Source organism: Mercenaria mercenaria, chromosome 17 (genome assembly GCF_021730395.1).
Source record: "Mercenaria mercenaria strain notata chromosome 17, MADL_Memer_1, whole genome shotgun sequence".
NCBI lineage: Eukaryota > Metazoa > Mollusca > Bivalvia > Venerida > Veneridae > Mercenaria > Mercenaria mercenaria.
The window spans coordinates 57,687,492-57,701,466 of NC_069377.1; the positions used below are offsets into that span (position 1 = coordinate 57,687,492).

Sequence of the window (13,975 nt, forward strand, 5' to 3'; positions counted from 1 at the left end):
TGACTGTCTGTTTCAAAGCCGACATTGAACTGCTTTTTTAGAATTATATATATTCAGGCCGTATGTTATATTTGGACAACATTAAAAGTATTGCGGGCGATGAAATTCGGTAACCTGGAAACTTCATCGTTTTGAAATTTTGACAGTTTACTTTCAGTTTGAAAAAGAAAGCAAAACATTTATTTAAAATGTTAATATACCCAGGAATAACAGTTTAATCACTGGTACTGTCTGGACAAATATTATAACATCAGTTATTACAAATCTTTTTGAATGTGTTCTCTATGTGAAAGACAGTGAAGTATATGTTATACAGGGAGAATATCTATTGTTAAACGCAAATACTTCAGAAAGTCAGATTAGGCTCCTATTTCATGATTATGACCAATTTTGTTTTGTTTTTGTTGGGTTTAACGTCGTACCGACACAATTTAGGTTATATGACGACTTCCTAGCTTTGATGGTGGATGAAGAACCCAGGTGCCCCTCCGTGCATTACTTCAACACGGGCTGGATGGTTTCATCGCATAAAGAATTCAACGCCCTGAGTGAGGTTCGAATTACATCGTTAAGAGGCAAGTGATTCGAAGTCAGCAGCCTTAACCATTCGGCCATGTAGGGCCCTTGAACAATTTGGTATTAAAAAGTAAAGGGACAAAGTCTATTAAATTCCAAAAGTGTATGAAATATGAAATTTCAAAAAAAAACCGAAGGATCGTGATGAAGTAGCAAAATGCGTCACATGAACTTACTTTCGAAGGAAGGGCTTGTAACGAAAACTGAATAATGACAAATATTTCGTGATCGATACATGTATTAAATATAACTTCAGTTCATGACAACTGTTTAGATATTCGTGACTGTTGTTTAGATATCGCAGTAATTTCATCTGTACTCGTATCCGGATTGAAAAAAAAGAGAGAAAATCAATAGATAAAATATTAAAGAATAAAATAGATATTATCCAAATGCTTCACTAAACAAAATTTATGTTCTAGTCTTGCATGTTATAATAAGAATGTCACAAAGTGTTGCTAAAAGTATCGTCTATTATAATTTTCAAAGCCCAGGCTCCAATGTTATTAAAGTGAAGAACAGCCTCAGAATGCGAATTTGTCTTCGTTAAATTTCATGATTGAGCTCAAAATTAACAAGTATACAAAGTTAACATGTAAACAGAAATATTGTTCATGAGGCTATTATTTTTTACATTCGTCCTATATTCTGTATGAACAGCAAAAGGAAACGGGCCGCTTTTTGACGAGATCTGCGTAGAGTCAGGGAGAACGTTGCTGATGATGTTTGGTGAGAAGCCGATTTTAATGTGAAATGCAACAAAATGTGTGCAATTTATAATAAAACTTTGTTTACAAATGGAAAGGAAATATCATGTAAATAGAAGCTTTTTTCCGAGTTCCTGCGAAATGAACGCCAGAATAGAATCGTCAAATCCTCCCACATCAAGGTCATCTTGTTCCATTTTCATCTCCTAGCAGAACCAGTTGATCAAACTTGATAGATCCAATACAAGGATGCTACAGTTTTGTAAAGATCCACAAGGCGGTTCCGGAGTTGCTTAGAGGTTTTTCTATGTATAGCTTCTGCAGCCCTCTAACTTGGCGAAGCGGAATTTGAACAAATGTCAGAGATCAACTAAGGATGTACAAAGTTTAGTGAAGATCCATCCAGCGATTCATTTAAAGAAGCAGTTTCAATGGGTTTTTTTTTAAATTTTGAACTGTCAGCCCCTAAAACGTGCCAAGCAGAATATTTTCAATAAACTTTATAGTCCACAATTGCCAAATTTTGCAATGATTAATCCCGTTTATAGAATTTTTAATTTTCAGCTTTGGCAGCCCTTAAGAAAGGCCAAGTTGGGCTATTTGTACAAACCTCAGCAAGGTCCATATACTACAGGCCAAGAACATCCATCAAGTTGGGGAGTAAATTTTTTCCCATTTTTAGCTCAAACAGTCCCTAAAAATGGAACCATTTTATCGAACTTAGAGGTAATGCAAGGCTGCTATAGACCAAGTCTGGTATAACTCTAACCAGTAGTTTTCAGATGTTCAAATAAAAATATTGACACAGCAAACCATCCACATATTCTAATAAATCACATTGAACAAACTTTTTGTATTTCGTTCATGGGGGATTTTACTCCTCATTTTATAGAACATTTCAACTAATATACAACCTGCCTTTTCACATTTCCGTTTTAAGAACGTATTTCTCAAACGAGGGCCAAGATGGCCCTAGGTCGCTCACCTGTGTAACATACCATAACAGTGTAAACATGTTTTACCTAGTGATTACATAGAGACAAATATCATGACCAATTTTCTGTAAGATTGGACAGGATCTGGCCAGTTTTCGAAACGAACCGTAATATTATGCCAATATAAGTAGTGTGCAAGTTTGATTCAAGTCGATTGCAAAATGTGGTCTCTATCATGTTCACAATTTTGGCCTTTTAAGGGGCCACAACTCTGGAACCCATGATGGGATCTGGCCAGTTTTTGAAAGGAACCGAGATATTATGCCAATACAAGTTAAGTGCAAGTTTGATTAAAGTTGACTGCAAAATGTGGTCTCTATCGTGTTCACAAGCCAAAATAGCAAATTTTGGCCCTTTAAGCAGCCATAACTCTAGAACCCATGACGGGATCTGGCCAGTTTTCGAAAGGAACCAAGGTATTATGCCTATACAAGTTGTCTGCGAGTTTGATTACAACTGATTGCAAAATGTGGTCTCTATCCTGTTCACAAGCCAAAAATAGTAAATTTTGGCCCTTTAAGTGGCCATAACTCTGGAACCTATGATGGGATCTGCCCAGTTTTCGAAAGGAACCAAGATATTATGCCAATACAAGTTGTGTGCAAGTTTGATTAAAACTGATTGCAAACTGTGGTCTCTATCATGTTCACAAGAAATTGTGAACGGACAACGGGCGATCACAAAGGCTCACCTTGTCACTATGTGACAGGTGAGCTAAAAAGATAGCTATGCCAATCAAATACTGAATGTACACATTGTACTGAACCCCTTAAAAACTAAATCTGCTTGAAACCAAAACACTGTTTTGAAAGTTACATCTTGAACAGAAAGACAGAAGTTTTCAGATTTTTTTTCTTTATTTAGAGAGACTGTACAATACACAACAACTTCATGGTATGTCTTTACTGTACCAAAGCTGCAGCTGTTGCTGATTGGCTGAAAATAGACAAACATAATTCATATAATAACAATCTACATAATTTAACCAGATTCAAGACCGATAGTTGTAGTCTGGAAAAGCAAAATTAGTTCTCATACTTACAAGATTTTATTTTTGTTAACATAATTACTTTACCTACCAATCATTTTTCAGGCTAGACGATTGGATCCAATTAGTAATTCAAGGGCCATATTTCAAAAGTGCCTGGGCAGATTTGGCTAGTTATCGAAGTTGGCCGAAGTCTTGTGGTCAAACACATTTTGTTCAAGATTAGTGAAGATCGGATGAGAAATGTTCGACTTAAGAGTGCGGACAAGGTTTGCGACAGACACACACACACGGACAGGAGTAAATCAATACGTCTCCCACACCACTGTGTGGTAGGAGACATAAATATAATGCTCCAACAAAAACTTGATGGACCCAATTGATTGTAATCAAAACTTGTTCAAGTTTATTTCAATTTTAAGTGTTTTCAGCCAGCTTCCCTGCATTTTGAAACAGCTATGCCATAACCATAGTTCATACAGACCTTCCCAAAAAAAATTCAAGTAGTTTTCAAGTAGTTTTCCTCCATTTTCAAGGACTAAAATGGGTACAATGTCACTGTTACTGAGACATGAAATAACCAATTTAAATCCAATTTAGGACAAAATTAAACAATGTAACACAAGATTTATGTAAACGCATCGCGGATAAATTATACAGTGTGAAAATTACTTGAAAGAGCATAAAACCCGTAAAGTACAGTACCGTACCGCACCTTACTATCGCCGACTCCGTGGCAGGCCCTAATGGCGGTAACAATTGATTTTTTCCCCGTCGTTTTTTAGTTTATTTTGGTCTGTTTATAATGTTTGTCCGTTTTCACTTCGCAGCCGACGAATTTAAGGACTATTTGCCATCTTTGTAGGTTTTTTCCTAAATTCAAGTAGTTTTCAAGTAGTTTCTGACTGTTACAAAATTCAAGTAGTTTTCAAGGAGTAGGCATCAAATTCAAGGACTTTTCATGGCCTGTGCGAACCATGATAACAGAAAATCACGCCAGATAAATATAAGGTAGAAGGGGCAAACTTCATCATAATAATGCTTTTTGTTACTCAACACAAAAAACATGTGACCCAAGTATTGCAGTAGCAATACAGAAGTACCCTACCAGTAGCCTTGACCTTGAACTGACAAGCACAGATCATGTATCGACACATTGTTTCATCATGGGGAACATTTGTGTGTAGCACTAAGATAATTCATCAATGCATGCAAGTTACGGTACAGAATTTTTTTTTACTTGACCTTCAATAGTGACCTTGACCTTTGAATTAAAAAACATAAGTCACATATGTGCATAATCTACATATTGCCCTCTATTCACAAATGAAGTTTTATGAACCTAGCTTGAATTTTTTTTTGAGTAATTGTAGGATCCAGATTTGTGGACAGACAGCATTCCTATAGTCCGTGTTCCACCGGTTGGGGACTAACAATGCATCATCGTGACTTGTAACAAATCTGGATTGGCTGTGCTGTTCAACGCGATCTCTCATTGAGTAGACCGACTATTTCCTTTATTTTTTTATTAAACGGAGTTCTTACTATTTCCAGGTTGGTGGCAGGACTCTCTTTGTCTTGTAGTATCTGGCCAATCTGTGAATTCTGCTCTCTACAAGAATAAGTCTGAACTTGGCATCCTTGTCCTGTAATAAATAATTTCTTAACATGATTTTTTTTTATTAAATTGCTGGTCATTGAAAGGTCAGTACTCCTTTTCTAGAGAAGTGGAGGGAGCTTTGTTAATGATACTTATATGGGTGCACACTGAATTCTGTTTATTAACAATTTTACTCACTAATTTCGGAACAGGGCCAGTTCCTTTACCACTGGGAAATATTGCGTAATAAATATCCAAACTGGGATTTGTTATTTTATTATTTTACATTTAAGAAAAGAATAAATGCATTACATTAGCATACTGCCTTGTGTTTCGAATGTTTAAGGTCACCTGAAAAAAAAGTACAATAAAAAAGTAAACTTTGAGAATTTTACCTTGAAATGGCAAAAAAATACTATTTGCCATTGGAATAGGGGCTGAACTTGACAAATACATTACAACATAAATAACATTTTTTTTGCTTTTTTGCTGGGCTTAACATCGCACGGAAAATTAATGGTCATATGGTGACTTTCCAGCACTGATGGTGGCAGAAGATTCCAGGTGCCTCTCCGTGCATTTTTTCATCACAGGCAGACACATGGGTAGAAGCAACGACCTTCAGCTGGATGGCTTCCTCACATGAAGAATTCAACACCAAAAGTGAAGCTCGAACCCACATCAGTGTGGGGCAAGTGATTTGAAGTCAATGACCTTAACCACTAGGCCGCGGAGGTCCCAATTACATTAGTCTTATCTATAGCAGTACCTTCCTGTTCCTTTCAAGATGTTTCCTGATGTTGACAGCTTTCTTGATCAGGTAGTAAAGATCCTCAGGGATGTCTGAAGCCAACCCCTTGCCCTTCAGGATCCTCAAAATTTTGTTTCCAGTGACAAATCTCACCTGTGCCACACCATGTGAATCTCTCAAAATCACACCTGAAAATTTACATTAAATGACAATCAGTTATTTAGAAAAGTACAGATTTTATGGTAAAAATTAATATGTAAAATAATAATTAAAGCTACATAACATGGTACAGACGTATTTATGAGGTACAACCTCTAACTAAAATGCTGCTTATTGTGCAGTAAAATAATTCCACTGCAAATGCTATTTTGCGTTTGTGACTTTACCAAAGCTGTCTAAATTCACCAAGATTCTACCTTTATCAAAGTATTTTTCAAATCAAATCATATTTACAGGGTTACTTTTACCAACATATCTCTTGTGTGCACCTGCCATGCAAGTTTCTCACTTCTAACTTACCAATCTGTGAAGGTGTCAAGCCCTTCTTTGCCAGTTTAAATATCTGTTCCTGAACATCTTCTGACGTCAGTTTCAACCACTGAAATAGAAGTAAGTATACTGAAGCAGATCCGATGTATGTGTTTGGTTGATACAGAATCATATTATACAGTTTTTTAAAAGCTGTTGGTAAACATTTTTAACTTTGTTCAAAGTTTTTGGAAAATATTTCTAATTTTGTTAAAAACAGATGGTGAACATATCCGACTTTGTTCGCTAGTTCTGTAGTCTTCAGTACAAAGTTCATCTGCACAAGTAAATAGAACTCCAAGGGAGCCAAGGTGGAAGACACTAGAGCACATGTGGCAAACAGGTTTGAGATAAAATTTCTAATTGTTTAAATCGAAAAATATGCCTGTTACAAACAAGTATAATTTTTGTTTATTAATCTGACTTAGTTTATTTAATTCACAGCTTACTGTATGTGCATAATATACGCCTACTACGTTTTACAAAAAGCTACCGGGGTAACCCTTGCTTGTTTGTTTTATTTTACCTGTCAATTATACCTGGCAAGTACATTCTTCAAGAAGATAATTTATTTAGCCAATACTGAAATACAAATGACTGCCAGCACAGCTTAAACAAGATCACTTAATGACCTGATAAACTGTAAATACAATAATTATTACTACCCTTTGCTTTTTTATCGAAATATAGAACACACCCTATAAACGACTGTACTGCCCCTCTTCCTCTTGCGAGTGATCAAAACAATAAACTGACAGCTAAAAGTTGAAAAACAGCATTTTAAAGTGACTGATTTGCTTTGAAGGTATATATTTTTACATTTTATTGGAAGCTAAACATGATTTGTTTCTGTATATAATGTGTTAATCTGATGGCATGTAGAATTATAGCAAAAAAACTCGATTGATCACTGATTTTGTCCAGAAATTGTACATTGTCGACGTCAGAAGTACTTATTTTCTTGCTTGAAGAATGACCTACATGTAAATTCCATTGTTTCATGGATAAAGAAACAATACTAGTTTGGTATAATGAAATAAAATCATTGATAAATTCTCAAATTGGTTTATAACCGTAAATGAAAGAAGATTCGGTGTTATTTCCTAACTGTATGCACTCTTGCTTAATTACTGTACAAGTGCTTGCGAGTTTGGTAAAAAGACTGTATGCCTGTTTGTGAGTGACTTCTATATAAAATTTCGACGTTTCCTATGCTCCTGTGGTATTTCTTTATATTTAGAACCCTCAAACAATGTTTGAAGGAGGGTGGTATAAAGCAGTCACCATGCGGTCTGTCTGTTCAGTCTGTTTGCATATGTGTCCTCATTATGTTTGGTCATGCAATTACTTCAATGCTATTGCACCTACCTCTCTCAAAGTTTACATACAAACATCTGCCATATGTAGTTAATGTCCATCTGATTATTTTCCTTTTTCTTTTTAAAGTGACACCTAAAGGTAAAACATGGTCTGTTTTTCGTGTCAGTGCCATAACTTCTTTATGCATTAAGGGATTTTGAAATAACTTGGCACAAATGTTCCCCATCATGAGACCGTAATGCGACGATGTGTCGCATACAAGACTATATTTTCTAGAATTTCAAACCATTGAAACCAGTATATAATCGCAACTGCATTTAATAAGGTGTGAAAATATGAACAGTAAATGGGGTGATTTGAAGTGAAACGGCGCCAGATTGGATCCACTAATCCTTTGTGGATCGCTTTCTTGACAGCGTCGCACAGTAGACAGCCCTATTTTAGTTTGCCTTTGTATTTGCAATAAACACATGAACTTAGAACTTATGCCATTAGAGGTAAAAATGAGGGTTTATTACCTCACCTGAGCAAGAAGTGGCTGTGCTCAAGATGAGCTTTTGTGATCACCCTGTGCCCATCGTCAACAATTTGACTGTTAACACTGAGCGGTCACACTTTTGGCCCAATCTTAATGAAATTTGGTCAGAATGTTACCCTTAATAGCATCTTGGACGAGTTCGATATTTGGTCATCTGGGCTCAAAAAACTAGGTCACCAGGTCAAATCAAAGGAAAAGGTTGTTAACAGTTTAGAGATCACAATTTGGTCCAATTTTAATGTAACTTGGTCTGAATATTACCCTAAATAAAATCTTGGACCAGTTCGACATTGGGTCATCTGGGTTCAAAAACTAGGTCACCAGGTCAAATCAAAGGAAAACCTAGTTAACACACTAGAGGCCACATTTATGACCATTTATTAATGAAACTTTTTTTCAAAATGTGTTTTCGTGGTATTTAGGTAGAGTTCAAAAATCTAGAATTTAGGTAGAGTTTAAAATCAGAGGATCATTTTGTTGGGTCAGATAGGTCAAAAACATGGTCATCAAGTCAAATCAAAGGAAAAGCAAGTTAACACTCTACAGGCCACATCTATGACCATATCGTAATGAAACTTAATATTAATCTTGATAATCTATAGGTGACTTTAAATCCGAGTCAAGTGGGATAAAAAACTAGGTCACCGGATAAAATCAAAGGAAAAGCCTGTTAACTTTCTATCGGCAATAAATATGGCAATATCTCTAATGCCTACCCACGACTACCCGCTGTGATCTGATAATCATTTCTAATTACATTTATGCTTACCAAATAACATACAGCTTTCAATATAAATATCGGAATTTGCCGATCATACTGAAACAAAGATGAGGTACAACTCATGCCATTTTTAAAACAACGGAAGTGAATTGAGCAAGGCCTAGCAATGAAAACAACCAAATCCGCAAGGACAGATTCCCGGCGTGTGTGCGTTATCACTATCAAATGTAAATTATTTCTAACATGAGGAATAGCAGTTAATCTTGACAGGTAGTAAACACAGCGGCAGTATTTGTAACGTCTAACGATAACATGTTTATTTTATTATTGAGGAAGGGGGAATCGGGTAGTTAAACCATTAGGCCATTCAACTATTTTGTACTACTTTTGAATCTTGTTGACTGATTTACCATGAAGTAAACTCTGAATTACTAATAAGGACTTAATCGACTTTTCCGATGTTTTCGTTATCCTTTTCTATTTATACGTCCATTCGCAGGATACTTGCGGTTGAAATACTTATTTTTAAAATCAGAGGATCATTTTGTTGCAGACGGACAGCAGCGTTTTTTTTCACCAAAATATTCGGCGAAATTCGGCCACATTCCCCCCTCGAAATAGTATTTTTTTCCCCTTTCCGATGCCTAAAATTCCCCTCCGAAAATAAAAAATAAAATGCCAATTAATTAAATCATAATTCACTAGTTTATTTTATTTATTTTCATATAGAGAACAGTTCACCGCGGTATCTCGCGTTTTGTTTACATCGACACCGTTTGGAGTAACTTCCCTTGATAAATCAGTATCATCGAAGCGCTTTATTATTCTGCACAACAACGCTGTTGAATGATAGTCTGTAAATGATTTGCATTCTATTTGTTTGGCCGGGTAGTGTTGAGTTTTCCATCTTCTAGTCAGTCAGGATTTGATTTTATGCTTTGGGAAAGGACTAGTCCAACGCATACATTTTTTTACAGTTTGTTTTTTATTGTGACAGGTCAAATGTAACAGTGACTGCAAATGTCAGAATTTGACAGAAATAAAAAAAAACGGCCACTAACCGACTTGTTTAGGAAAGGACCAGATGTCTGCTATAAATTTTGGTAGTCTAATGGATGTCTTATCCTCTACATTTGAAAAATTTATTCAGATATTTGGTATTGATATGCTACATTGTGTTATATGCATGATATGTCATGTCACAATGTTCTTATGGGCCCTGAATTTATCAATAAACTTGAAACTATAGTTTATTTACACACAAATAAAAATTCCCCTTTTCTTAGTTTTACGTCGTATTTTTCCCCCTCCAAAGGGCACCGACCCCCTTCCCCCAAAACTGAAAAAAATCACTGGACAGACAGACGGGGTCAACCTATAGTCCTCTCCTGTCTTATCTCATCGATATTTTGAAATCGTAAGGTAACATTTCTTCGTGTGATTTCCATAGGCAATCAACGGTTAATTTCTTGCAAGACATAGTAGGGACCCTGTGTATACATTCAGTTTCTAATTCGTATTTTATGATAGTATATGTGTGTAAAACAAACACTGAATACTTGCATGTAAACGACGCTGAAGCATTCAATTAATTATTTAATTAAGTAGGATAGCAAGTCGCAGACACTCCACCCCACCCTCAAATAATAAGTACAAGCATCGCATGGGGGTTTGACATTAAATGACATTATAAACATGATGAATGATCAAAAGAAACAATTTTGTATGCATATTTTTTATTTCATTTACGCCTTTTAAGGACATAAATCGCCTATTGTACTCGCAAGATGGAATACAGTATCACTCGCAATTACGCATTCAGATCAAATATCAAAATTGGCAAGGCATACAGTAAATGTTTTTCACCGACTAGGTAAAAAATAATTTCATTCAAAAACGCAACAGAAACGAAACATTTTATTTACATATATTTATGGAGTATGCATACTTATTACAGAAAACATCATGGATAACTGGATTACAAATCAATTTGGCGTGATATTCATCAGTTTCGTGACTTGGCCAAGTGAATTTTCATGCAATCAGTGTGATCAGTCAACATTTTTTAAACATTACCTATCAGTTTCATCTGTTATATCACCATATACACATATTTATGTTAGACTTATCGTTTAACCTGAATCACATACAGTGTAAAGCCAAATAATGAATGTGAAGACGATTCATACCTTTTGCTTGTTTGTTTATTGTTTTGATCACTCACATGAGGAAGAGGGGGAATACAGTCGTTAATAGGGTGTGTAGAAAGTAGGTTAAACATCCATTCATTTTTAAACATGATGCTTACAATTTCCTTTACCACTATATAAGTTATAACAGAACAAAATCAGCCCCTCAAACAGTTTTGACAAGCATCATTCATTCACTCAGGCTTGGAAACTGGACCTGCTAAACATCCATAAACTATAGCTTCAATTTTACATGTTATACTTACTGTTGGAACTGAACGTCTGTATGGGAGTGCTGACTGGGATATACCCTTTCTGAAAACATAGAAGTGAATTCTGGTTACAAATATCACAGAAAATATATTCGACCATTTTTACATAAATCAATGAGGAATTGAATCCTCTTTTGATACCTGTAAGTTTTTTTTTAATTCATGGCCAATACGACATAATTGGCATTTAAATATATAGCATGCTAAGCCCCGGCAGCGATGAAAATTTCATCGGAAATTGCTTCCACTATTTTGGTATTTTTCAAACACTTGATCTGTAAATTTACAGATTGAAAAACTTGTAAATTTATAGATTGTCTGTAAATTTACAGATAATCTGTAAATATTCAACTTTCCTAGACCTGGCCTAGAGAGGCCCAAGCCACTGCCTTTCAAATGTTTCACTGCAAAAACAAATTTACTGTCGACATCCAAAATGACAGGCAAAATAACCAAATAACCAGTATAAGTTTATACAAAGTGATGTCAAAAGAGATAGATTTTAGTTTGTGAAAACGAGTTATACTTTCGGAAACAATAATTTCTAGACAGAATCAACACCCCACCCGCTCCCACGTGCCAGTTTAGTGAACGTTTCTCAATAATCTGTTCATAAAAACATTTGATTTAACTCAGAAAGAATGTAATTTGATGTTGTATAATACTGATGCGTGTTTTTGCTAATTTTCCATTAATTTGTTCATGGAAATTGAAGAAAATTTCTACCCGGGATTGTGCATGCGACCCATGTTGGAAGTTTGATGAAAAGAACCCGTATGTGGAAGTTGTCCGAAACGTTGCGGAATTTTGTCTAAACGCCATTTGTAGACGGTATTATACCGGACAGGATCCGTTTTATACTCTAGTAGGTTTTATTTAATAACTTAATATTTAATGAAAAATTAGCAAAAACACACATAAGCTTATGTAATAGCTTTAGGACCAAAATCAAACAAAAGTAACCTTTCCATAGATTTAAAAGATACTTCAATTACTTGTGAAGAGGAAGTCAAACTTTTAGGAGTTACAATAGATTTTAGATTAAATTTTAAAACTCATGTTTAAGATATTTGGAAAAAGTCTTCTAGACAGTTAAATGTGCTAAATCGTATGGGGAAAAGTCTTTGTAAGTTAGGAAAACTTAATATTTATTACTCTTTCATAATGTCAAATTTCAACTTCTGCCCCTTAACCTGGCATTTTTGTGGTGAAGTAAATACAAATAAAATGGAGAAAATTCAAGAAAGAGCTTTACGGTTTATTTACAATGATTAAACATCAAGCTATCCATCTCTCTTAACCAAATCCCACCTACCAACTTTAAAAATTAGAAGATTAAGAACTATTGCCTTAGAAACATTTGAAATTATTAACAAACATGCTCCAGTTTATCTTCATGACCTGATTACAGTAAAAAATAATTCATATTCTTTTAGGTACACCAACACTGCAGAGGTTCCGCAAGTTAGAGCCACAAGGTATGGCCTGAACTCTTTCCGCTCGGCAGCGCCCAGAACTCACTCCCTCAGCACTTCCGTGAGGAAACAAACCTGAACCAGTTCCGGAGTCTGGTCAATACATAGAGCGGACAGAGTTGCAGATGCTCTTCATGTGCTGTTTTGAGTTAACCTCTTTTATATGCTTATTTTCATCTTGCTTTTGCTGATTTTTATTTTGTTGTGCTTGCTTTTATCTATGCATAGTATTTCTAATTGTATTTTATTACAGGATTTTCCTTGCTTCTTTGCTTGTTGTACCTGCATTACTTGTGTTATGCTTTATGGCTGTATGCATGCTATATAACGTTATGTTTGCTGCAACTATCGAGATGCTGGTGCTTTTCAGGTCACCTTGAATCTAATTCAAGTTGATAGGTGTTTAAGTACTTTCTTAAATTAGACACACTTGTGCTGTTTTTCATCTTCAGTTTTTTATCCCATGTTTATCTTAATGCATTTTTAGGCTACAGTCAAGATTAGCACCAGTACCTCGGTTTTTCTTTTTTATATGTAAATGTGCTATTACATTATGTTGTTTTAATAATATGTGTGCAAATGCTTTTACTCATACTAAAATTGTGTATCAATTGTTATGTATTTGTTAAATAAGCCGGTCAATAGCTATTCATAGCTAATGTTGATTTGTTATGCCATACCGACAGTAAATAAAATTTGTATTGTATTGTATTGTATTGTATTTGCGCCGGGTTATTCCAGTACAAAACAGAGCGTCAGAAAACACTCCATTTCTTACAAATATGAAGAATTAGTATTCAGATTGTCATGTTAAACGTTTCTCTTCTTACACCAAGGGATGAAATTCTACATTTTGTTCTGATATAAGACTGAGTAACTATTCGAAATTCTCTCCTTTAAATCACCAGTGTATATCTTCTATAACACTAAACTATATTGGGATTTTTAATTTACCAGAGCCCGTCCGCTTAGTTCAATAGAGAGAGCGCAGATCTAAGGATCTGGGGCGGGAATTCGATCCCCGGGCGGGGCGTATATGTTCCCCGAAAGAAAGAAAGAATGAAAGACGCTGTGTCTGACATTATTCGTCCTCCACTTCTGATTTATGTGGGGAAGTTGGCAGTTACTTGCAGAGAACAGGTTTGCATTGGTACAGAATCCATGAACACCCGTTAGGTTAGGCTAATTACCTGCCTGCCGTTACGTACATAACTAAAATACTGTTGAAAAAAACGGTGTTAAACCCAAAACAATTGCGCAGAGGTGCACTTTTTGGGCCATATATGGACGTAAATGGTGTCTTTCGATGGTTTAA

General features: G+C 35.4%; 1 protein-coding gene across 1 annotated transcript; it reads right to left on the minus strand.

Moving 5' to 3' along the window:
- Window positions 1-3,116: 3,116 nt before the first annotated feature.
- LOC123537097 (40S ribosomal protein S13) lies at window positions 3,117-12,013 on the minus strand. Its single transcript, XM_045320658.2, has 6 exons — window positions 11,912-12,013; window positions 11,180-11,228; window positions 6,137-6,215; window positions 5,636-5,805; window positions 4,812-4,912; window positions 3,117-3,214 (listed from the first exon to the last, which is right to left on the minus strand). The coding sequence occupies exons 1-6, from the start codon at window positions 11,932-11,934 to the stop codon at window positions 3,181-3,183; spliced, it is 456 nt and encodes a 151-aa protein (XP_045176593.1). The 5' UTR covers window positions 11,935-12,013; the 3' UTR covers window positions 3,117-3,180.
- Window positions 12,014-13,975: the final 1,962 nt, after the last annotated feature.

Excerpts from the sequence above, each read along its gene's own strand:
- LOC123537097 (XM_045320658.2), bottom strand. The coding sequence starts at position 11,934 with ATGGGTCGCATGCACAATCCCGG. Across the intron at positions 11,229-11,911 it reads GGTCGCATGCACAATCCCGG|AAAGGGTATATCCCAGTCAG; the intron begins GTAGAAATTTTC and ends CTATGTTTTCAG. Across the intron at positions 5,806-6,136 it reads CTTGACACCTTCACAGATTG|GTGTGATTTTGAGAGATTCA; the intron begins GTAAGTTAGAAG and ends GTAAATTTTCAG.